Here is a 25,571-nt window from a genome sequence, read left to right on the forward strand (position 1 = left end):
TTAATTTATTATTATTTATTTATTTATTGGCTGCGTTGGGTCTTCACTGCTGCACGCAGGCTTTCTCTAGTTGTGGAAAGCAGGGGCTACTCTTTCATTTTATTTTATTTATTTGATTTTTTGCGGTACGCGGGCTTCTCACTGATGTGGCCTCTCCCGTTGTGGAGCACAGGCTCTGGACGTGCAGGCTCAGCAGCCGTGGCTCACGGGCCCAGCCACTCCGCGGCATGTGGGATCTTCCCCGACTGGGGCACGAACCCGCGTCCCCTGCATCGGCAGGTGGACTCTCAACCACTGCGCCACCAGGGAAGCCCAGGGGCTACTCTTTGTTGCAGTGCGTGGGCTTCTCATTACGGTGGCTTCTCTTGTTGTGGAGCTCTAGGCGCATGCGTGGGCTTCAGTAGTTGCAGCACACAGGCTCAGTAGTTGTGACGTGTGGGCTCTAGAGCACAGGCTCAGTTGTGGCACACAGGCTTAGTTGCTTCGCAGCATGTGCGATCTTCCCAGGCCAGGTATTGAACCCATGTCCCCTGCAATGGCAGGTGGATTCTTAACCACTGTGCCACCAGGGGAGTCTCTCTACAGGTTACATTCTGGTGGAGGGAGACGGTATGGCTTTAGTTGTCTCGAGTGAACAGACAATAAAGAAACCAACCCTGTGAGATGGTTGTGGGGCCAGTGAAGAAGAATAAAGCAGGGTAAAGGGGTAGAGCTTAACAGTGAAGCAGATCAGGGGAGACCCCTCTGCCAGGGAACATGGGAACAGAACCTTGAGGAAGTAAGCAATGTGTATATCCAGGGCGGTGGGGGGGGGGGGGGGCAGCGGGAATGTTCCAGACAAGAGCAGCAGTAGGGCAGAGGCTCGAGGCAACTGCAAACTTACTGTACTCTGGGGGCAACGAAGGGGCCAGTGTGGCCAGCGTGGAGTAAGAAGAGGAGGAGTGGGCTGGAGATCAGTCAGAAGCACCAGAGAATCCCGTGGACCAACAACGAGGCTTGGGCTTTTACTCTGAGAGAGAAAGGAAGCTCTTGAAGGGATACGAGCAGAAGAATGACATGCTCTGACTCCATATGAGAGAATGAAGTGTAGGGATGCACGGGTGGCCACAGGGAGATTACTTAAAGGCTACTGTAACAATCCAGGCAAGAGGTAACAACCGCTTGGATTAGAACGGCAGATCTATCAACATCTATCTTGAGGGCTGTGCCAATCAGAGTTGCTGACGAAGTGGATGAGAGGTATGAGAGACAAAGGGAAGTCAAGGATGAATCACAGTTTCTGGCCTGAGCACCTGGTAGAAAGGAGTCAAGGTTACAGCTTTCCATTTCGGATTCATCAGTAGTATATAGATACTGTGTAAAACTATATGGCTAGATGAACCATCAAGGGAGTCAGCCTATCTAGAGAAGTCCAAGGGATGAACCCCGGGGCACTCCAGCATTTCCGGCTTATGTAGAGGAGGAACAACTAGCAAAGGAAACTGACTGGAAGAGCACGTAGTGAGGAAGGAAGGAAACCACGAGGAGGGATATCCTGAGACCTTCGAGAAATAGGGAGTGATCAGCTGAGCCAGATCTGCTAACAACTGAGCAAGGGGAAGACTGCAGAGTGATCCCTAGATTTAGGTAGTCACTGTGACCTTGAGAAGAGAGGTTCTGGTGGCAAGGTAGGGAGGGAAGGCTGACTGGAAGGAATTCAAGAAATGGAAGAGAGAAAGTGGAGATAAAGAGCTCAGACAGCTCTTTCAAAGGGTTTCCCTAAAGGGGGAACAAGGCAACGAGGTGGCAGTTTGAGGGGAATGTGGGGTACAGAGCGTTTTGTTGGTGGGTTTGAGCTCAGAGTTATTAGAGCATGCTTAAATGATGACTGGAATAATCCAGTAGAGAGGGGAAAAGCCGTTAATGCAGGACAAGAGTATAAGTGCAGGCAGTGAGCAAAGTGAGCAGGCAGTGAAGGGCCGGGGACCCAATGCCCATCTACAAGGCACGCCTTAGACTGAAGAACCCCATTTGCTCTCATTCCCATGTACCCAGGCTGAGTGTTTTCTCACACGATCTCATTCCTATGTTGCTTTATGCTTCCTTCACTGCGGCTTTGACTCCTGCATATATTTCCAATTCATTCCACAGAGGGAAGAAAAGATCCAGAGATGTTCTTTCTTCCTGTCCTTCAAGCATCTGGATCCAGCTTCCTCCCCAACCTCAATGATCTACTCAATGCCTAAGTCCTATCAATTCTACGTCCTTCATATCTCTCAGATCTGTCCCTCCTGTGCCATTCCCACTGCTACTGCTGCTGCCTTGATTCAGATCTTATCTACCGGGACCATTCACACAAGCTCTCAACTTCTCTCTCTGTCTTCCGTCTTAACCCAGTTCCAAGTCCATCCTCTCGTCTCCTGACATCTTTCAAAAATACAAAACTCATCATGCTTCAAACTCCCCACTACATACAGAATGAAATGCAAATTCATTGGCATGGATCACAAGGCCCCCATGATGTGGTCCCTATTTTTCCTTTATCATTTCATACTGTCTTTTCCTTCAAACAAATCTGCATCCCACTCTTAGTCACATCAAACTCCTTGCTTTTCACAACTTTAGGCCTTCATGCATTCAACATTCCCTTTGCCTGCAGTGCTGCCTTGTGTCCACTTACATGTCTCTGTAACTCCTCTATGGGATCTCTCTTCACCCTACCCCCTCACCCAGGTGGAGATGTCTGATTTTTGATGCCTCCACTGTGCCTGGAAAAATGTCTACTACGGTACTTATAACACTTTACTTGACTATATTTTTCCTCATCTGCCTCCCTTACTAGACTATGAGTGAAGTACTTGAAGGTGGTGACAGGGTCTTATTAATCTTGATATAACCTGCTCTTTGTACTGCATCTAGAATTTAGTAGGAATTAATGCATCTGTGCTGAGTGACTAAATGAATGAATACAAAAATAAACGATTAAAACCTAGGTCTCCTTATTACTCCTCAGGGCACTGTTTACAGACTTCATTGCCTCTCTCTTTGTGCCATATGACCTGAAGAACAACACAGAAAGGTACATAAAGCACTTAGTGCAGCCCAGCATGACTGTCAGTCCCTAAAGCCCTCTCCCATAAGGCAAAAATCACACCCTAGACCAAGAGTCTAGAGACCTGGGTTCTGCTCTGGTCCTGGTTCCATCACTTCCTGGATGGGTTCATAAGCAAAGTCACCTGAATTCTCTGAGCCTCAGGTTCTTTTGTTTTTTTTTTTTTAAAGAATGGTTAAATACATGTATGTACGTATGTATGTACATATGTATGTATGTATGTATGCATTTATTTTTTACCACACCATGTGGCTTGTGGGATCTTAGTTCCCCGACCAGGGATCAAACCCGTGCCCCCTGCCTTGGAGACATGGAGTCTTAACGACTGGACCGCCAGGGAAGTTCCCTCAGGTTCTTTATCTACAAAACAGGAGGAAAACACTTGCTGATAGGACTGGACTTGCTGATAGGACTCAGGCAGACTTGCTGAAACACAGGAGTATCCTCACATACTAGCTGTGTGACTAAAATGATGTAAATTTTAAAAATGTTTGAACACCGTTAAAAGTTCCGTGAAGACAGGAGAAATATAAAAGAAAAGTAAATACACAGCAGCTAAGACACTTAATATGCTGCTCTTATCACCTCTTTACTGCTCTTTATTCTAAAATCTCAGAGCTTGCCCCTGGGGAGGCAGACACTGTGAAACTGGGCCCTTGTGCCACCACCTTGTCAGCAGGCAGCCAGCTCTGCTCCTCAGCAAAGGCGTGGATGCCAACGCTGCAGCACATGACTGGCCAAATCCAACATTTACAAGAGAGGGAGTAAGATAAACAGAAGGAGAAAGAGAGAAAGGGGGCAGGGGAGAATGCAAAGGAAATTTAACAGAGGAGCATAAGCACACACACACACACGAACACACACACACACACACACATGCATACGCACACACACAGACAAACGTATAAGACAAGTGAGTAGGACAGAAAGGGCATGAACTAAGGTAGAATGAGAAACAAACTTAAAGAGAGGGCAACGTGTGTGTGCTCACGCACGTGCACACGTACAGACAGAAAGTGAGAGTTAAAGTGCAAAACACGTGCCCTTCCCTCCAGTGCTGTTTCACAAGAATACAACCTAACCCTTGGGTTAGTGACCTGGGCCATCCTCCAGTAACATAGCAGGAAGCATTCATGCCAAGGGACACCCCATATATTGTCAAGGTCACCTAGGGACTCTTTGGGAGGGAAGGCTGTCTTTAGTCCTTGATGACAAGACAGTTCTGAGCTCAGCATGCTCTGGCCACAGAGCTCCTGAAGTGTCACTATCAGGAAGCAAACCAAATTGGGGCCAGTTGAAGAAGGCTCCTGGGAGTCCAGGAAACAGCCCCAGAGGCACCAAGATGGGCTGTGGGCTCCATGAAGTGAGCCTGTCCACAGATTAAGGTTACACAGGGCCCAGCTTCCAACAAGCCTAGTCCCTACTGAGTAGGTGTCTAACCTGCTTCCAAATGAAACTGCCTGGGAGTTGGCCAACCACCATCCCAGGGCTGCTCAACTAAAGCGGGTCCTGGTGGCTCAGTGGGCAGCAGCATCTTCCCATCACTATGTGACCGCCCCAAGTCTGGAGATGGCATGCTCACTGCACTCCCCCAAGGCCATATTCTGAGGCACCCAGAAGGAGAAAAGGGAGGAAGTCTGCCTGAGTCCTATCAGCAAGTCCAGAAGTTTATTCCTCAGGCCAGAGCAGGGGCTCAGTTCAGTAACGGACACCCCACTCTGGGACAAAAGTCAAAAAGTCAAAAAGAGGGTGACACTCACAACTTGACCGTCTCGCTCCCAAATGGCTGGAAGCCCTCCATAGGGTCCAGGACAGCCTCATCCTCCAAGTGGGGCTACATCTGGACCACTACCTACAGAGACTCAAAGTCAATCACAGCTTGTCAGGGTAAGTAGAACAGTAGCTAGGGTCAGAGCAGAAACTGAGTCACCTTGTCACCTCCAGAAAGCACATCTACCTGCCTGTCATCTAGCTGATTTCTAGGGAAGCACAAGGAGAATTGGTGAGCTCTTCTCTGGGAAGGAACCCCAAGTCCTCTAGGAAGTAATGGCAATGAACATAAAGAGAGCATTTATAAGACAGACGCCTTCTCTGAGACAGGTGAAAAAATGACGCCTTATGGGAACGTCCCCAATGCCCTAGGTCCAGCAAAAATGGAACTGCTGTATAAAGCAGAACCAGGTGCTACGCAAAGCCAAGAGGCAGAGAAAGGCAGCTGCAGGAAACCATGCTAAAGACATTTGTGATGGTTTCAAAACATGGTCCCCAAATTCTTTGACATGCCTGCTGTCAACATGACCGCTTCTCTTGAATCTGGGCTCTGTGATTGCTTGACCAATAGAATATGGTAGAACTGAATCTGTGCTACTTTTCAGGCCCAGGCCTCAGGAAACCAACAGCTTCTACTTCCTGTCTCTCAGGCTGTGAGAGAGCCCAGGTCATGTGGAGAAGGTAGGTGTTCTGATGGACAGTCTCAGCTGGGGTCCCAGCAAGAGCCAGCATCAACCCCCAGACATGTGAGGTAAGACGCCTCCAGGAAACACCAGCCCCTAGCCACTGAGTCACCCTAAGCCTTGAAGTCTTTCCAGCTGAGGTCCCAGACATCATGAGCAGGGAGCAGCCATCCCTGTGGTCTCTGTCTGAAATCCTAAACTACAGAGTCTGTGAGCAGAATCAAATGGTCGTTTCACACTATAAAATTTGGGGTAGTTTTGTAACGGTAGATACCTGACACAGATTTGGGTACCTAGAAGTGGAATGCTATTGACACAAGATCCTAAAACATTGACCGTGGGACTGGGTGATGGTTGTTGGGGGTGCTTAAGGCAAATATAAGGAAAACGTTAGAAGCTAGAGGAAAGAGGACCCTCATAATGTTGAAAAGTTTGGCAACTCTGTCACCTGTGGTAACATGGAAAATAGGAAGTATATCTCATATATTAGATGAACTAGCCAAAGACATTTCCAGGCAGAGTGCCCAAGGTGCCCTCTGACTCCTCGCTGTCTCTAGTGAAAGGAAAAAGAGATGAGCCAAACAGGGAACCGTTTTCAAACAAAATTTAAAGGAAACATAAATGAGAAAGGGCTTTCTGAGTTAGAAAATAAAACTTGTTTCAGTCTCTGTCTCTCTAGACAAGAAAAAATTCTCAAATTAAAAAATGGTTTCCAGGGCTTCCCTGGTGGCGCAGTGGTTGAGAGTCCGCCTGCCGATGCAGGGGACACGGGTTCGTGCCCCGGTCCGGGAAGATCCCACATGCCATGGAGCGGCTGGGCCCGTGAGCCATGGCCGCTGAGCCTGCGTGTCCGGAGCGTGTGCTCCGCAACGGGAGAAGTCGCAACAGTGAGAGGCCCACGTACCGGAAAAAAAAAAAAAAAAACCGCTTCCAGATTGTGGTGACAGTTACACTCCGTGGGTGTGTGTATGTGTGTATATGAACTCATCAAATTGAAAACTTTATTCTTTTGGTTTTTTGTTTTGTTTTGTTTTAACATCTTTATTGGAGTATAACTGCTTTACAATGGTGTGTTAGTTTCAAACTGAAAACTTTAAATTGCATTTATGGTACTTTAATTATCCCTCAATAAATCTTTTTAAAAAAATATAGAGTGGGACTGAAAGATCCTTTGCCAAGACCTAAGGAAGATTTAAAGTACTGCCTCACAGAATCTTACACACAGACAGACAAAAGGCCTTCTAAGGATCTTAAGGGTGAGCCCTGAAGATCCTCTGTAAATAATAAGGCCTCTAAGACTCTTAACAACCAGTGTCCCATAGCAATCTCACAGGGAAAAATCCACTTATCCACCTTCTGAGGTACTACAAGTGCCATGTGGAGGCTCTAAACCAAGGGCTCTAAGAGTGAATACAGAGAGGGGAGGGGAATCCTTCATAGCTGAGTGGTCAAGAAAAGGACTGGGAGGGAAGTAACATCTGCATCCAGACTGGCAGAAATGTAAGGTTTGCATTAGAGAGCCGTGCAAGATTAAGACAGAAAGAAAAACCAGGGTTTTTTATGGAAGCCTTACAAAGCAAGCCAAGTTTGACTGTATCATAGATGACAGTAGTTTTTGAGCAGGGAAATCCCAGTCATGTTTATAGGGAGGTGAATGTAGAGGTACAATAAAATAACAGAAGGAACAGGAGAGCTAGGCTTGCGTTCTTCCCCCCATTAGCTTTGTATCCTTGGGGAGTACCTCCTCTTCTCTGTGTCTGTTAGCCAAACTGTCAAACAAGTGGGTGAGACCAAATGAGCTCCAAGGCTCCTCTTCAGCTCTGCCTTTCTCAGAGTCTATGGACTGAATGGAAAGGGAATCCAAAGTTAACAAGACCTATCATGGAAGATACTATAAAGAGTCAAATAGTACAAGTAGCCTATGTTCTAAGAGGCTGAGCTCCCAGCCATCTAGACAACTGGTCAACCAACAGTTAGTCTTCTAGGTACCAGGCACAGTTCCAGGCTCAGAGGAAACAGAAAGCAGTCAAAGTCCTTGATCCCAAGAAGTCTACACTTTTACAGGCACCCAAGTTTCCCACACACACATCCAGAGGTAAGGTTTCCAAAACACAATACAGACAGCCTATATTTGCAAGTCACAATGATCCAGATGCTGGAGTTTCACAGTGAAGAAGCTGTTGAGGAAATAAGCAGACATGACAAGTCTTCTGAGAACAGCCCCTGCTGCCTGCCAAGTCTCACAGTACAAGTGAAATCTCCTGAGAGCAACAAGTGGCAAAGTTTACCCCATCTAGATGGCTGAACTAGCTCTCAACATAACACTTTCTTAGCAACCATTAGCATGACCATTTCTTTTTTTTTTTGGCTGCGTTGGGTTTTTCGTTGCTGCATGCAGGCTTTCTCTAGTTGCGGTGAGCGGAGGCTACTCTTGGTTGAAGTGTGTGGGCTTCTCATTGCGGTGGCTTCTCTTGTAGCGGAGCACGGGCTCTAGGTGCACGGGCTTCAGTAGTTGTGGCATGCGGGCTTCCGTAGTTGTGGCTCGCGGGCTGTAGAGCACAGGCTCAGGACTTGTGGCGCACGGGCTTAGTTGCTTTGCGGCATGTGGGATCTTCCCAGATCAGGGATCGAACCCGTGTCCCCTGCGTTGGCAGGCGGATTCTTAACCACTGCGCCACCAGGGAAGCCCAGCATGACCATTTCTTAGCAAGCAAGTCACTAAGCTCCTTCTGGTCCCACCCAGGTCATCAACACCAACATCATAAAGCCTGACCTCTGGAATTCAGAGGAGCTTTGAGAATCTCACCTCCCACCCCCAGAAATGGATGCAGCCAAATCTAACGAGCTGGAGTGGGAACAGCCTGTGGGGAGGTGAAGCAGCTAAGGGTGAAGCAACGTGACCCTTTGTCCTCACTAACAAAGAGAAAGGGAAGCCTGCTCCAGACCAAAATATAGCAAAGAACAAAACTTTGGTGGTAAAATGAGAGGTTCACATTTCCTCCTCCTGCATATCCTGCCAAATCAAGAATGGGCTATAAAGGAAAAGGAAGAGAATAAACTAGCAAAACACTCCTAAGAACCTAATAATGGAATGGAATCTAGGATCTTTACCCCAAACTAGCTTAGTGGTGGCACCAGGTGAAGTCTTATTCAAATTAGGGATATGGCCTTGCAAATACATATCTTGGCAGTTCCACAGGGTCCCATTTGCCCATCCCCACCAGTTTTCCATGCCCCAAAGTACCCCTGCCCCCAAAGCTAGATGCAAATGCCTCTCAGTATCATCAGCTTCCTCTGCCTCCATGTGGATGATGTGGAGGTCCCCAAAGCAGCCAGGGTTCAAAGGCCCAGCTTTCCAAGGTCCTAGAACCCCTGCACTCTCCAACCAAAGTTCGGGTCATACCTGGGAGTCTTTTCTCACTGGAACTCCTGGGCTGGCAATGATTAAAGGGCCCCAGGTCACAAGCAAATGTCTATCGGAAGGTCAGACTAAGAAATCTGGGTGCCAAGGTCATCAACCCAAACTGTAAAAGCCTTGAAAAAAGAGAATGGATCATCCCCCTCTTTTTCCCCTTTTTGTTTTTCAAAATTGTCATCTGGTGGTTTCTCTGTCCACCAAAGAGCCCAGCACCTAGGATGAGAGCCCTCAGAGTTCACTGACAACTTCCTAAGAACAGTCCCAGATTTGGCTGGGGGTGAAAGCAGCCAGAGAAACCACCAGATGACAATTTTGAAATAATAACAACTACAGTCCAGCAGTAGCCTCTGAGAGAAGACTGTAGCTAGCCACAGAGGCCTGTGACTCCATGCCAAAAGCCCAGGAGAGGAGGGAGGGAAGCGGAAAGGTGGCAGGAAGGAAGGGAAGTGAAGACTTGGCAGGGAAAAATGCCTTTTTTTAGGCACATCAGATATTTACAAATACCATCCGTCATGTTATGATGGCAAGCAGGCTGGGAAGCTAAAGGAAGAGCAATTTCTAAAAATGTATAAAACATGTAGGTATATACTCCAAATAGAAACTAGGGTGCCTGTCAGCAGTTCTGATTCTGCTTTGTGACTTTATGTAAACACTGCATCTCCCATCCCGGTCCCCACAAAGCGGAAATTAGAATAAAAAAAGAATACTTGAAGGCGCTGAGGGCTGCTGGGTACAGTAATTTCTAATTCAGGTTCTAAATATACTATTTCTTTTAATTTAAGAATAAAATGGTAAAATGCTTATTTCACCCATACAGTCTCATATAAAAAAGTTGGGAACCTTAATTCCCAGTCTCTATCTGCCAACTCAGAGTCAGACTGCAGAGTAAGAAATGCCACCAGACTCGGGGGGGAGGGGGGAGCCCAGCAAAGTGGTTCCTGAAAAGTAGATAATGGGAGACAAAGACTCTGAGATCTAGACCTGTTTCTGCCTTGGCCACCGACACGCCCTGGGAGAGGTCAGTTTTTCTATCTGCTTTACCCAAGAGTTTGTTGGTGCCTGCCATCCTCAGCCTCACCCAGTTCAGGGAAGCAAGTATGCAAGCAACTCTAGTCCAGGTTTGACGGGGTGCGTGCGCAGGGGGTGTTCTCACTGGTCTTGCTGCCACAGAGTAGATATTCAATTTGTTTGTCTAAGCCCCAAGCTCTTATGTACCTAACAAGTCAGAATCTACCAGTTTCTGCTCGGTTGGCACAGTCAATCCAGACCATTTCCACTGGGACCAAACGCTGCACATATGGTGTACAGAATTCCTCTTGCCTCATTCACGCCAGTCACTCCCCAGGGGCCACATCCTATGCCGCATTCTACCAACCATACCTGGATATTAGCTCTGAGTGAACCAAACATCTACCACTACCTCTGGCCAGACGCGAGTGTGTGCCACACTCCACTGGACTCAGCCTGGTAACGCACAGCCCAGACCTCCAGGAAGGAACTAGCCCAATCCCAGTGTAAGATGAGCATCCTTCTCATCACTATCCATTCTAGCGGCTGAGGTTCCAAAGGCCAAATCTGCCCAACTGAGATTCAGCAGGAGGGGCTATGAAGGGTACGTGGCTTTAATAAAAGAGGTTCTTCTAGGACATCAGCATCCAGCCTTGGCCAAGACCTGAGAAGCCCTGGTAAGGGTTGTACAGCTATCTGCCAGCTCTGGAAGCTTCTACCCCACCACTGGGAGGAAGCTAACATTTACTGAGTGGCTTTTTGCCAGGCACTATGCTAAGCACTGACATATATTATCTCATTTAATCCTCACAGAAACTCTGTGAGATAAGTACTATTATTATTTTACAGATGAGTAACCAAAATGTTAGAGGGCATAAGGAAATGCCCTGAGATCTCACTATTTGGTAAGTAGTTAAAGTTTGGCCCAGATTATGCACCTCTATGACTGTCAGAATCATGATGATAATCATTGACATTTGGCAGGAATCCTACCCAGGACACAGGTCACTAGGTGTCCTGTGATGTTATCTTCCAGTGAGCCCCATTCCCTTAGCAGTGCTCCCCGACTCACCTGCTCAGGGTCCCTCGAGGGGCCTTAGTGCCTCCAGCTCCGTGGGTGATACTGGAATTCTTGTTGGCAGTCATGGTCATTTCTGCTCTCTGCAAACACAGAGCCCTGCAAAGAAGACAAGACCTATAAGCCAAGTTTCCATGGGCAGCGAAAAGCACCTCAAACATTTCCAGATGACCTCCAAAACTGCCAACAGGGTTTCTGTAGTGGTTAGCAGGAACCACTTTCCCACATATATTTAATTTCATGTGTTACAGATTAAGAGCCTCAAGGGATCCCTGATCTGGGTTGGGGAAGAGTCTGTGAGCTAACAGATAACTTATCACTTCACAGAAAATGATTTTAAAAACTCCATTTCCATCCTGCTTCTTCTCATTTCTTAAGTTAGAGTTTCCCAAACTTCTGGCATGCCATACAGCCTTTATGAATTTTACCATATTTGCATACCTCCTGAACAATCATTTATTCAATGTTTTTCTTTAATCAACTTGAAACTGACTTACTTTTCTTAAAATAGTTAATCTTGTTCTAAACAATTAATCATTGACAAATATTTACTGAGTGAGCACCCATGTCCTAGGCACTGCCATCCAGCAAAGAATGAAACAAAGTCTCTGCTCTCATGAAGCTTACATCCTAGTGGAGGGAAACAAACAGACAATAAGCAGGCACAAGTCATGTGTGCGATACATAAGTGTACATTTGTGTATAGTATGTATAGTGATAAGTGGTAGAAAGAAAACATGAAGCAAGGTAGAGGGAGAGTGAAGAAGATTTGTTTTTTAAAATAGGATGTTCAGGGGAGAACATCCTGATAAAGTGACATCTGAGCCAGAAACCACAGTTATGTGTTATCATATTTTTAACACCCATTAAAATAAAATTAATATACTTTAAGGTATTTAAGTATTTACAAAGTGAAAAATGTCTGTACATGTACCATATACAGCTAGCTAATATAGTAACATTACTTTATGCTAAAATAAGAAAAGGAAGAAAAATGTTAAAACTTAAGGGTACATCCAGACTGGAAATTGTCTCCTATTTGCAGATGGTATGATCCTCCACGTAGAAAATCATAACAATTCCACTAAAACACTCTTAAACTAACGTATAAAGTCAAGCAAGTTTGCAGGATACAAAGTAATATTTAAAAAATCAATTTTCTTTCTATATACTAGCAATGAACAATCTGAAAATGAAATTTTAAAAATTCCATTAATAATAGCAGCAAAAAGAATAAAATACTTAGGAATAAACTTAACAAAAGAAGTGCAAGACTTATGCACTGCAAACTACAAAACATCACGGAAAGAAATTGAAGAAGATATAAATAAATAGAAAGGCATCCCATGGTCATGATCGGAAAACTCCAAGTTGTTAAGATGGCAAGATTCCCCGAATTGATCTACAGACTGAACAGAATACTCATCAACTGCAGAAATTGACAAGCTGATCCTAAAATTTTGTGGCAGTGCAAGGGACCCAGAGCAGTCAAAACCATCTTGAAAAAGAAGAATAAAGTTGGAGGACTCGCACTCACCAATTTCAAAGCATACTACAAAGCCATGGTAATCAAGACAGTGTGCACAGACGTAAGAACAGAAATAGAAATCAACAGAATAGAATTGAGAGTTGAGAAATAAACCCATACATTTATGGTTAATTGATTTTCAACAAGGATGCTAAGACAATTCAAGAGGGAAAGAAGAGTCTTTTTTTTTTTTTTTTTTTTGCGGTATGTGGGCCTCTCACTGTTGTGGCCTCTCCCATTGCGGAGCACAGGCTTCGGACACGCAGGCTCAATGGCCATGGCTCACGGGCCCAGCCACTCCGCGGCATGTGGGATCTTCCCAGACCGGGGCACGAACCCGTGTCCCCTGCATTGGCAGGCGGACTCTCAACCACTGAGCCACCAGGAAAGCCCAGAATAGTCTTTTCAGACAACTGGACATTCATATACAAAAGAATAAAGTAGGACCCTTACCCTTATACTATACAAAAAAAAAGTAAAAATGGATTATAGACCTAAATTTAAGAGTTAAAATGACAAAAGCAAAGCCTGGAATACAACATAGAGGTAAATCTTTGTAACACTGGATTAGGCAACAGTTTCTTAGATATGACACAAGCAACAAAAGAAAAAAGATATAAACTGTATTATACTAAATAAAAAACTTTTGTGCTGTAAAAAATACCACAAGAAAGTAAAAAGACTCCCACAGAATGGGAGAATTATTTGCAAATCATATATATCTGCTAAGCAACTTGTATCTAGAATATATAAAGAACTCTTCCAACTCAATAATAAAAAGACACATAATCTAATTTAAAAGTAGACAAACAGAAACTAACACACCATTGTAAAGCAATGATACTCCAATAAAGATGTTAAAAAAAAAGTAGACAAAGAATTTAAACAGACATTTCTCCAAAGATATAAAATTGGCTAAGAAGCACATGAAACAATGTTCAACATCACTAGTCATTCGGGAAATACAAATCAAAACCACAGTGAGGTATTACTTCACACCACCAGGATGACTCTAATCAAAAAGATAAAAACAAGTGCTAGTGAGACTGTGGAGAAATGAAAACCTTCATTCACTGCTGGTGGAAATGTAAAATTGTGCAGCCACTTTGGAAAATACTTTGGCAGTTCCTCAAAAAGGGATACATAGAGTTACCATAAGACCCAGCATGATTCACCCCTGGGTATACAGCCAAGAGAAATGAAAACATGTCCACACAAATACTCATACCAATGTTCATAATAGCCAAAAAGTGGAAACAACTCAAATGTCCATCAGTGGACGAATGCATTAACAAAGTGTCGTATATCCATAAAATGGAATATTATTCAGACATAAAAAGGAGACATTCCACAACATGGATGAACTCTCATGCCATTTTTATGAAATGTACAGAATAGGCAAATCTGCAGAGACAGAAAATAAATTAATGGCTGCTTAGGGTTGAGTTGAGGGTAGGAGAATGGGGAGTGACTGCAATGAGTATGGGTTTTCTTTTGGGGGAGTGAAAAAAAAGTTCTGAAATTAGGTAAACAGTGGTGATGGTTGCATAACTGTGAATATATTTTAAAAATGAATTGTACATATAACATAAGTGAATTTTATGGTATGTGAATTATATCTCAATTTAGATGTTAAAAAAAACTTTAAAAAAAATTTAAGTCCCTTGGAGAATAGATGTGAGAGACAACAATAATTCACAGTGTCTCTAACGTGAATGTGCACCCTGTTCTGGGCCAACACCACCTTCACAGACGCTGAACAGTTCAGGAACAATAGTTCTCTCACTCTGATTGGCATTCTCATCACACTGACCAAAATGAAGTATGTTTGGATGTGAAAGTTAAACATACTTATTTATGGCCACTAATGACCTTAATCCTGGAGGCCATCTACTTATTATCTTGGTGCAAATAAGTGATTGGTTTCGATGATAAAAAATAAGCCAGACCCTAATTCTTGGTATCATTTATAATTCTTTCCTAATTTCAACATGAAAGGCACTCTCTCTAATTTCCTTACTTTTATGCAATCTCTCAAGGTTGTCATTTTGGTGATGGTAGTGGTGAGTGAAGTGGGAGCTGGAAGGGAGGGAGCAGCCCGTAGGTGCTAGCAATGGTAATAGCAATGAAACATCCCCCACGATGCTTTTAGAAAAAGGAAACAAACCCTGAGCCTCATTTTTATCCTTCATGAAAAGCCTTCCCGGGCTTCCCTGGTGGCGCAGTGTTGAGAATCCGCCTGCCAATGCAAGGGACACGGGTTCGAGCCCTGGTCCAGGAAGATCCCACATGCCGCAGAGCAACTAAGCCTGTGCACCACAACTACTGAGTCTGCGCTCTAGAGCCCGTGAGCCACAACTACTGAGCCAGTGTGCTGCAACTAATGAAACCCGTGCACCTACAGCCTGTGCTCCACAACGAGAAGCCACCGCAGTGAGGAGCCCGCGCACCTCAACGAGGAGTAGCTCCAGCTCACCGCACGCAAAGATCCAATGCAGCCAAAAATACAATAAATAAATTTAAAACAAAAACAAAGAAAAGGCTTCCCTACCTATTGAGGAAAAAATCTTTATAAACTTAAGTATATAGCATAATGTTAGTATGAGGAGAAGGAAGAAGGGGAGTCCATCCTGCCACCAGAGCACCTGTGCACACCGGCTCTGGTGAGATTCTTTACCTACACCAGCCAAGGGCCAAGTTAAGTGCCTGGCATATGGCTGTGTGTGTTAAACAGAAAGAAGGGAAAGGAGAGGCAGCCTCTGGAAGCTTTCCCAGACCAGTTCTCAGGGTCCTCAGGGAGCACAGTGCTACAAGGAATCAACTTGCTAAGCATTAGCTTTCAACTGTGCCCATGGTAACAACGGTCACAATAATCATCAGAACCCATCATAACAACACTGGACATGCTCTACCAGCTCCAGGGCAGGCCCCCAGGGAAAGGAGAGAAGATTTGTGGAAAGACCAGAAACTGAAATATATTAAAAGAACATGATGAAAAATATATTCTTTCCTTCCCTGAATTTCTGATCTAAAATGCTCTGAAATGCAATCATATACTTGAATATGAGAACACAGAACCAACTTAGTCAGAAGGAAGAATGTAGATAGCTGTGATTTTTGCTTGGGCCAAGAAGAAAAATCCTGTGAAGATGCAACCAAGAGATGAGTGGGTCAAAACTACCAGGTCCACGGCATTGACCCTTGGTCACACTTCTGCAAGAACACAGCTGCTATTCTCAGCAGTGGCCCAGGAGTTGAGGCATCTTGGGCAGGCACTGCTGAGAACCCCAGGAGAGCCTACTAAGTCAGAGATGCTTACTCACTGTGCTCCCTCCCACCTCCAGGTTCAGGGAATAATCCAGCGGCCTGAGGAACTAAGGACCAGGCTAACCCTTTACACCTGAAGCGCAGACTTGAGCACTCTGCATGGCAGGCTTCCTGGGGGACACTGCTTCTCCCAAGGCCCTAAGCGCCGCCCCAGGCTCCCATCTGTGCTTTCAGCCTGATTGCTTGGCTAGTCTGGCTGCAAAGAGAGAGACACTCCCAAGGAAAAGAAACACCCACCGGGAATAGAGCAGAGAAGCCAAGAGGATGAGAGGTGTTTTGCTAGCTCCCAGGCCCATCAACGGCAAAAACTACATGTTTGGAAAATGAAATTGTTCAATCAGCATCTACCACCGGTCACGAATTGCTCAAAACCTCAGCTCTCACAAATTACAGGCAACTATCTGAAGAGTTACAACCCAGAGAAAGGAACATAATAAGGTACCACTAGAACTTCTCTACAAACTCTGCATGGAGACAGAGACCACAGTCCCAGGTTCTCAAGGTGCAGTGGGAAGAACACCCAACCTGGAGTCAGCCCAACCCTGCCTCTAGCAACTGCTGGCCAAGGGTCATCGTACACGTGAGTTTTGAGGACTCCACATTCTCGCTATAAGAGCAATAATAATAACATGACCTACCTCACGCGATTATTATTCTGGCACACTGAAGCTTAATAAATCATTTTTCTTCCAGATCATGCTTCTCTAGGTATTTGGAAGACACCCTCTCCATTCCCAAGCTAGATTCATTTTTCAGACTCCCCGGCACTGCCATCCAATCCATTTACTCTATGCTAGGCACTGTGCAAGGTACTAGGATATGAAAATGGACAGATACGGTCCCTGCCCTGGAAAAGCTAACTGTAAAGGGAGAAAAGCGAAGGAAAAAGTGGACTCTATGAAGGCCTTATAGAGAGGTGACATTTGAAAGTAAGCCTTCACCTATTTGTTACCCATGGTAAAGAGGACTTAAGAAAAAAAAAAAAAGCAAAGGCACGTTTATTATCAAAGGTGCTGCTAGATTCTTTATAAAATTATAATAGCTAAAGTTATAAGCGTTTTAAAGGATTAAATCATTTAATCCTTGTGACAACCCTACGAAGTGGGTACTATTATTATTTACACGTTACCAAGGAAACCAAGGTACAGAGCAGTTAAATCGCTTGTCCCAAGTCACACCGCTAGAAAGTGGCAAGGCAGGAATTTGAGCCCAGGTGGCCTGCGCCAGCGCCGCCGCAGCTCTGAGTCAGCACTCTGCATGACCTCCAATCATCTTGCATTTCAGCTCTCACCATCCCATGACGTAGTGATAATACAGGCCCAATTTTCCAATCAGGAAATTGAGATTGAGAGAGATTAAATGATTGGCCCAAGATCACTCACCTAGTGAAGGAATAGGGCAGGACAGTGGACTCAGCTCTGACTCCACTGTCCACTTACTTTTCTTAACATTGATGGGGGGGGTGCTTGTTAAAAATGCAGAGTCCCAGGTTCCACCTCCCCCTCTTGAACGGAGCCTAGGAATTTGTATGTTCAGTAAGCACTTCAGGCTAGTGTTATACACCTGTAAGTGTGAAAACCTGAGTCCCACAATGTGCTGAGGACTTGTAAAGGTATGAAGGGTCACTACTGACCATCCTCCCAAGAGTCTGCCCAGCTGTGAACAAATACAAGATGGACACTCGGTCCTCTTCCTCCTCCCACCCCCCCAGCTTCTTCCACCTGCACAGACCCACCGACCCTCAACAAAGGAGCAGGCACGTCACAGGATCCAGTGAGAGCATTATCAATGTCTGCTCTAAACAGTTCCCTCAGTCTTTGTTGTACTCTGAGTTCTTGTATCTCAAAACAGCTCTTCCTGCCACCCACCGCTGGTAGCTAACAACCGCTTTCCTCACTTCCAAACTCCTGGGAAAAAAGAGTTTATACCCGAAGACATTAACTGGTGGTTTGCAAGAGCAAAAATATGTTCCATTTGGTTTTCCCTTCATTTTTTAAAAAAAAGTTGAATTGGTTATCAAACGTTTTAAACATTGGGTGAGTATAAATGAAATGCAAATAAAAATTCAGATTCTGGCTTCTCTTGAAAAATTAGAAAACCTGCCATCAGCGTCTGCATTTCTATATGGCCGCAGTTGGCAGTCCAGTTAGACGTAGCAAGCTCTCTCCAATTCACCACTGTCCCTCCCCACCCAACGCCTACAGGTGGCCAGCTTTGCTCAGCTCTGTGGCCTGACTCTCCCAGTCAGCAGGTGAGTGCTGCGTCCCACGTCCCGGCAAGGAAGGGGTAGGGGGCACCGCCCTGGGAGCAGCCACACAAAGCCTCCTGGAGGGCTGGGCTTGAGCAGTGCAGGGAGGAGCCTAAACCCTCCATCTACTGCCCTCGCTGCCACTGGAGGAAAGACCCTCTGGAAGGCTCCCTGCTGTCACTCAGGCCAGCCTGCATCTTGCAGTTGTCTCTCCAGCTCCCTCAGTGCTCCCTCTCCCTACCATCCAGTCTCATCACCCAATCCACAGATGCTCTGCCCAGGTCTGAGAAGCGATCCCTTAGAGGTCAGTCTCTGAAGGGAGCTCCTTCTGAGGGGTGCCCAGCCTCTAAGAAGCCTCTAAGCTTCCTATCTTAGAGCAAAAAACTGTTTCCCCTCATTAAGTGACATTTCTAAACGTCTGTGTGGTACTTTTCTGCAGGCCTAATTTCGGACATGACAGTATGCCTCGCCCCTGAGGAGGAGACATTTGAGCCCTGAGAGCACTGAAGAACAGATGCAAGTGTTTGGAGGGAAGCCTCCCGTTCTGCTGGGGTTAAGGTCGCCACTGAGAGGAAACACAAACACTGCCCAGCACCCTACTTGTCTGGTCTAGGTAAGAAGTCAGGAGCCACCCCCCGCCCGCTGCTGGCAAAGGAAAACTCTAAAGCACATGAGAGAATTTCTGCCCACGTCGACATTCCACTGATCTCTTAAGCAATCTCTGGTGCGGAAGTAATAGCTTAGGAAGCAGCCCAGAGGGAAGAAGAAGGTGAGAAAGGGAACGGAACTCTGTGTGCCCCGAGAACCTGGCTTCAGCCCAGTCCGGCTCCGTACAGCTGTGGTCTGACTGCCCTGGAGTCAACCTGCTACTCACCCTGCCCAGGGAACACTTACCAGACTGTCCTCACCCCCTCACTGACTCCCTCCTGCTGCCCTTGGTCATCTAGGCCCTGGGGCAGGCCGAGCAGAAAAGGATCAGACTGGCAGCTCCCCCAGAGGAGGGCCTACGTCTCTCATTTCTTCCTCCAAGAGTCTCAGCAACCAGCACTGGCACCGCAAGTTTCAGGGAGGGTCATCATTAGAGAGAGTTCCTTTTAAGTATCCAAACCAGAGTTCTCAAAAGCGGGAGCGTCTGATTCTCCCTTTTTCTCCTGCAGGTGTCCTTGGACTGGGCCAAGGCGGGAGGCGCCTCATTTACCTTTCATAGCTCTGCCTGGACTGACAGCTCAGGCTCTGCTGTAGCGGCTCACCTGCACAGCCTTCCTAGGAAATTCAGCCATCCCACAGGTCCCCTGACATCCTGGCCCGCTCTGTCCCCACGCGGCTGAGAAAGCTGTAGGGCAGGCTAGCTAGTTCCTCTCCATGTTTTGAACAATCCTCAGTACTTGGCAGAGACTTCTGCACATAAAAGACAGGCAAATAAACGTTAACTGGTTTGCTAACTGATGGCAAAAGAGGGCCCCCAAGGAGTCAAAGGCCAGGAAGACAAAGGGCCCTAGAAATTCTAGGACTGGCCGTATCCTTTAAGGTGCACTCTTCCGTTCCCCAAAGTCATGGCTGCAATAAATCCAATGAAAGGGAGGTTTCCAGCTGTAGGTGCCACCCAGTTGGACTGTCACCAGCAGGCCTTTTCCTCCCAGCCCTCAGCCAATCCTGTCTACCTCAGGAGTTTCAATCTCCTCACAAGTGCCCCTATTATCTTCCAGGGTCCTCCTGCAGTAACAGTTCTCATCCAACACACCCATGAAGAAAGGCTGCTCCTGGGAAACCTGCCTTCACCTCCACACTGGCTTTCTCCTCCCCCACCCCTCTTTTCCCCGCTTCCTTTCCTGACTCATTTCTCACTGGTTATCTGCCCACAACCTTGTCTTTGGTTCTGTTGTGCCTAAAATCAAGGGGTTACACAAGGGAAAGGGGAGAAAGTGGGCTCAGAGGTTGGGTGGGTGGGTATCAAAAGCTGTAGAAAGGGAGCCAGGAAGGTTTTTCTCAAGTCTGTCCCCTAATTCCCTCCAAAGTGCCAGACCCCGTTCTCCGTCGGCACTTCTACATACCTGGTACCTTGGATCTTTTCCATTCCAGCCCCAAGCTCTGGGGCTCTAGGTCCAGAAAGCCCTTTGAGCAAAAATGTTGAGGGGATTATGAGCCTGGTCAAGTGGAGAGGAACCAAGATTTGTTTTGCTGGGAGATCAGAAGAATTGCTGGGGGTTTTTACAGGTCCCTATGAGGCTGAAATCTGTCTCAACCAGTCACAAAAAAGATGATTTTTGTTGTTGTTGTTGAATAACAACCAGAAAAAAATTAAGCTCTCTTTCCATCTCCTGACTGTCCACTTATCACTCCCACATCCTCTTTCCCAACTCTCCTCCCCAAAGAGGCCTTTAAGTTTGGGTTTTCAACCTCAACCATTTTCAATCCCTTTTCCTGCCAGATGGTCCTTCTCCAGTTCAGTACAGATTCTGTGGAGGTTTGAAGTTGGGTTTAAATGTTTCCTGAAAGCCTAAAATGGGGTGAGGGCTTGTTAGGCAATTCCAGGCCAAAGGAAATCTGGTTGCTTCCAAGACAGTTTTAAAAACCTAGACATGGCTGTTTCTGCCAGTCTGGAAACTCAGCCTCTCAGCGAGCGACTTAACCCAGCTCTGCCAGGACGATGGAGCCCGCTCTGTCCATAGAACGGAGGCCTGCCCCACAAAGATCCCTGCCCTCTTTCACCCTTGGCAAGAAGAACCTGGTGGGTCCTGTACACATGATGATGATTCCAAGGCCGCAGACCTATCTCACACCAGTGCCTTCCCTCTGCCAGTCACAGCAGACTAACTGCCATTTCCTACACATGCCAGGAGCGTTCATGCCTCCAAGCTTTTATTCAACCAATTCCTTCCATCATCAAGTCCTCCACCACCATTCTTTCTTAAATATCCGGTTCAAATGTTGACTTCTTTCTGAAGCCTTTCCCAATCCTACATCTTGACCTCATTCTCACCCTTCCCATGCTCTCCAGCCTAGGTGAACTCAACCTGACTGATGGCAAGATGCCTGCCCTGCTCCAGAAAAACACACCACCCACAAGCCAACTTTCTCAGAAGAGGACTAGGAAATAGTAAGGGCTAAAGGGACTGGGCAAGTCTCAATGCCTCCATTTTCCTACCTGTAGTATAGGAAGAATACTCTACCTCTATAATGAGAACTTGAAGACCAATGAGAAGCCATGTATAAAAAACAGAGGATACTCAGAACCAAGAGGGAACATACTTGAAGTCTCTGGCTTTCCCCCAACTCTCAGCCTCAGGACCTCTTCTCTTGTCCTCACTCTCTTAGCTCTTACTCTGTTTCCTATTTCACTGAGAAAATAGAAACAATCAGAACAGACCCTCAATAAACTACCACCATCACATTTACCCACCACCAGCAACAGGGCAGATCTTGTCACTACTCTGCTCAAAACCCTAACATGGATCCCAATCACTAAAAGTAAGAGCCAAAATCTTCACAATGACCTACAAGGTCTTCATCATCTAGGTCTCTATGAGATCTCTGACCTCATTTCAACTACTCTTTCCCTTTACATTTTCCCCACCAGCCACACTATCTCCTTATTATTTCCTCAAATACACCAGGCACATTCCAACTCCGGGCCTCCACACCTGCTGTCCCCTGTAACTAGAACATACTCCCCCAAGAGAGCCTGCTCCCTCATCTCCCAGGTCTTTGGTCAGACATCATCATCTTAGTGAGGCCTTCCCTGGATCACACTAAAATTTAGTGTTAAGAAATTACTACTAGGGACTTCCCTGGTGGCGCAGTGGTTAACAATCCGCCTTCCAATGCGGGGGACGCAGGTTCGATCCCTGGTCAGGGAACTAAGATCCCACATACCGCGGGGCAGCTAAGCCCATGCGCCACAACTACTGAGCTTGCGCTCCTCAACTAGAAAGACCACGTGCCGCAAAACTACAGAGCCCACGCACTCTGGAACCCACGTGCCACAACTAGAGAGAGAAAACCCACACACCACAACTAGAGAGAAGCCTGCACACCACAACAAAAGAGCCCGCATGCCTCAACGAGGATCCCGTGTGCCGCAGCCAAAAATAAATTAAATAAATAATAAATAAATCTTTTTAAAAAAAAAAAAAAGAAAAATGTTTTAATGAAAAAACATTTGCCACCATTTCAGAGTGGCTCTACCTGGACAGAGTGAGCAGGCTGGGGGCTTCACTGTCCAGGCCCATCTTCCAAGCCCACAAGCCTTCCCAGTTCAGAGTCTGACCTACCCTCAGCAAGCACACCCACTCAGAAAATTGAAAAGTGGGCCACATCCTATGAACACCCAAAAGATTCAGGGCAGGGGTAGCTGCAGCCCCAGAACAACTGAAGTTGCTCTCTGCAGAGATTACAATGATTTTCCTATTATAAAATGCAAAGATCCTTCCTCTGGGGCTTAATGAATCAGAGGACCTTCCTTTCCTCGTGTCTACTGTTTGGGACACCACTGATCAGCCCTCTCTGAAGCACTGTGATGCAGTTAACTCTCAATCTGGAGTACGGTCTCTGCGGGTAGCATTTTACCATCTGCCTGGAGGATCCTCACACTCATCAAAAGAGGGCACAGGTCAAGAAAGGTTGGGGGAATACTGTCAGAGAAGTAGAGAGAGACAGGTGTGGCACCTAAGACTTTTATTTGTTTATGTACTTGAAGCCTCTGAGGGCATCTTCCCAGCCAGGCCCCCATGCTACTGTGCTATACTCTGGTCCTTGCCCTTGAGCAGCTCCCCATCCTGCCTGAGACAGACAAGTAAAGAAAAGATTCTGGCACACTGTAACAAGAGCTGTGATAGATGTATGAACACAGAGCTCTGAGAGCAAGGAGAAAAGACACCTAATCAGATGGACAGGACGGATGTAGGGGAGGGCTTCTGGAGGAGACAAGAAGTAACACTGGACTGAGTCTTGCAGGACTTGTGGAAGATAAAGAAGGCAGAAGAACACTGCTGCAAGCAGAAGAAAAACCATGAACAAAAGCCAAGGAGATCTTAGAGCAAGAACAGGACACAAAAGGCAATAACCATAATGGAAAACATTGATAAATCAGAATACACTAAATAAGAACTCTGTTCATTAAAAAATGCCACTTAGAGAGTGAAAACAGAACCTTTGGAGTGGGTACACAGGTTACAGAACTCAGCAGATTAGGAACATCAGATACACAGAGGAAACTTATCAAGAAGTAGAGTAACTCTCAAACTGCAGATCTTGGCCAGATCATTAGGGCTGAATTTCCCTTTGGATAAAAGTCTCAGTTTTGGAAGGGAGTAGAAGAAAGTGCACATACACAGCCAGGCTCTGCTAGTTCTAAGTATGCATTTATCTCATTTAATCTAGCTGTCATTATCTCTATTTTACGGATGAAGAAACTGAGGCTCGGACTTCCCTGGTGGCGCAATGGTTAAGAATCCACCTGCCAATGCAGGGGACAGAGGTTCAAGCCCTGGTCTGGGAAGATCCCAGAGCCACAGCTACTGAAGCCCACACACCTAAAGCCCGTGCTCCGCAACAAGAGAAGCCACCGCAATGAAAAGCCCGCTCACCGCAACTAGAGAAAAGCCCGCACGCAACAACGAAGACCCAGTGCGGCCAAAAATTAATTAATTTTTAAAAAAGAAGGAAACTGAGGCTTAGGCTAAGTAATTTGCTCAGGGTTTCACAGTAAGTGGCAGACCCCAGAGTCTAGAGAGGTTGGCACTGAGCCCTCTAATTGACACCAGAGCACATAAGTCCTCCGGTCTCTGTCATATCTTGTGACAGGAAGCCATCCTCCAACCCAAGCGTGCCCCTGCAGCCCAGCTCTGTCTGTAAAGAGTTAGAAACGGATATTGGCAGTAGTCTCATGCCTGGCCCCCAAATGCTTGGTGTTAAAATCCCATTTTTCTTTAAGCCATCTAGTTCAGAGGGCCCTGAATCAATTAAAAATAAACATAAGAGATGCTCCTCTCTTGCTGTTCTTCAAGCCTTTTCTCCTTATCATTCTTCCCTACCTAGGGGACCCTGGTCAAAGAAAGGCCTTCCCCTAACAATGCAGTCCAGCTGGAGCTGAGACTGAAGGTAAGGGGCATCCGTCTGTCCATCTATCCAACTTCTTTAAGGGTTATGATGGGGACAGAATTTGCCTTTTTCCTCCTTTAAATAAAGCAAGTGTTACTTGGCTTCTGTGGTTCTCAAACTGTGTGCTGAGGTGCCCTAGAGCACCGCAGTGAACTCACAGGGGTGCCGCAAGATATATATTTTTTAAATTAATTTCCTTTTTAATTGGGGTATAGTTGTTTTACAAGTTGTGTTAGACGATATTTTAAATTTTTGAGGGAAACAAGACCAATATCCAACATTTGTTTGGACACCCCGTGAATTCACAGTTTTAACATTAGATTGCACTACATTCTTTTCGATGATGTCATCTCTTTGTGAAGCTGGGTTTTCAGCAGCTGCTGTGATTAAAAAGCAATAACCGTGTGAAAAGCAATGTGGAACAGGAAATGGGGATGGCAGTATTCAATGTGATTCCAAGATGTGAGATGTTGTGCAGTGCCCAGTACATCCCATAAGTTAGTAACTGTGGTTATTTTAAGAATGAAATAAAAAATGTTTGTAATTGAAATTGATGTACAATATTATATTAGTTTCAGGTGTACTACATAGTGATTTGATATTTGCATACATTATGAAATGATCACCATGATAAGTCTAGTAACCACCCATCCCCATACAAAGTTATTACAATATTATTGACCATATTCCTTATGCTGAATATTACATCCTCGTGACTTATTTAATATATAACTAGAGGTCTATACCTCTTAATCCCCTTCACCTATTTCACCCATTCCCCCAACCCTCCTCTAAAAATATTTTTCCTTTCAATTTATATACATATATTTTTCAAATGGCTACTCAGTGATTAGGAGAGAAGCACTTACTAAATTTTTTACACCTAAACACTTAATAAATAGAAATAAGGTATCTCTTTTGGCCTCTGGGCACTGTGAAAAATTACTAAAACACTAAGGGCCCATGAACTGAGAAAGTTTGGGAACCTCTGGTAGCAGGTGTTTTTTTAAGTCTCTGTGTCAAGGAGTCAAGGAGGAGCTCCCAGGGCAGGCCCGACCCTGCCCCAGAAGCTGGCGGGTAGCTAGCACTCAGGCCTAAGGACGGCACAGCCAGGCTTTCACTGCAGCTGACAGAAGAGCTGCCCCTTTGCCTGAAGAGATGAGGCTGCACGGTAGCTCCCTCTCAGCCCAGAGGCTGTGCACATCTGCCTCAGCTGTACCCCAGGCTCCCGGGCTCCCCTCTGAACTCCCTCCCTGAAAAGCTCTATTCAGTATGGACCTCATGAATAAAACCCAAGCCAGCCCAGAAGCCAGCAGGGGAC

General features: G+C 45.9%; 1 protein-coding gene across 6 annotated transcripts in view; it reads right to left on the minus strand.

Moving 5' to 3' along the window:
* The window catches only part of DENND2B (DENN domain containing 2B), a 174,696-nt gene that overhangs the window by 41,069 nt on the left and 108,056 nt on the right, over positions 1 to 25,571 (minus strand). For 5 of the 6 annotated variants that reach the window (XM_032641439.1, XM_032641440.1, XM_032641438.1 and 2 more), the window contains one exon: positions 11,043 to 11,147. In XM_032641439.1, the coding sequence (XP_032497330.1) occupies positions 11,043 to 11,122 (80 nt within the window). In that variant the 5' untranslated portion in view covers positions 11,123 to 11,147. Of the gene's footprint in view, positions 1 to 1,486; positions 1,492 to 11,042; positions 11,148 to 25,571 lie in introns of those variants that run through there. The other variant, XM_032641442.1, reaches the window with a different exon arrangement.

The sequence above is a fragment of the Phocoena sinus genome, chromosome 8 (assembly GCF_008692025.1).
Source record: "Phocoena sinus isolate mPhoSin1 chromosome 8, mPhoSin1.pri, whole genome shotgun sequence".
Taxonomy (NCBI): domain Eukaryota; kingdom Metazoa; phylum Chordata; class Mammalia; order Artiodactyla; family Phocoenidae; genus Phocoena; species Phocoena sinus.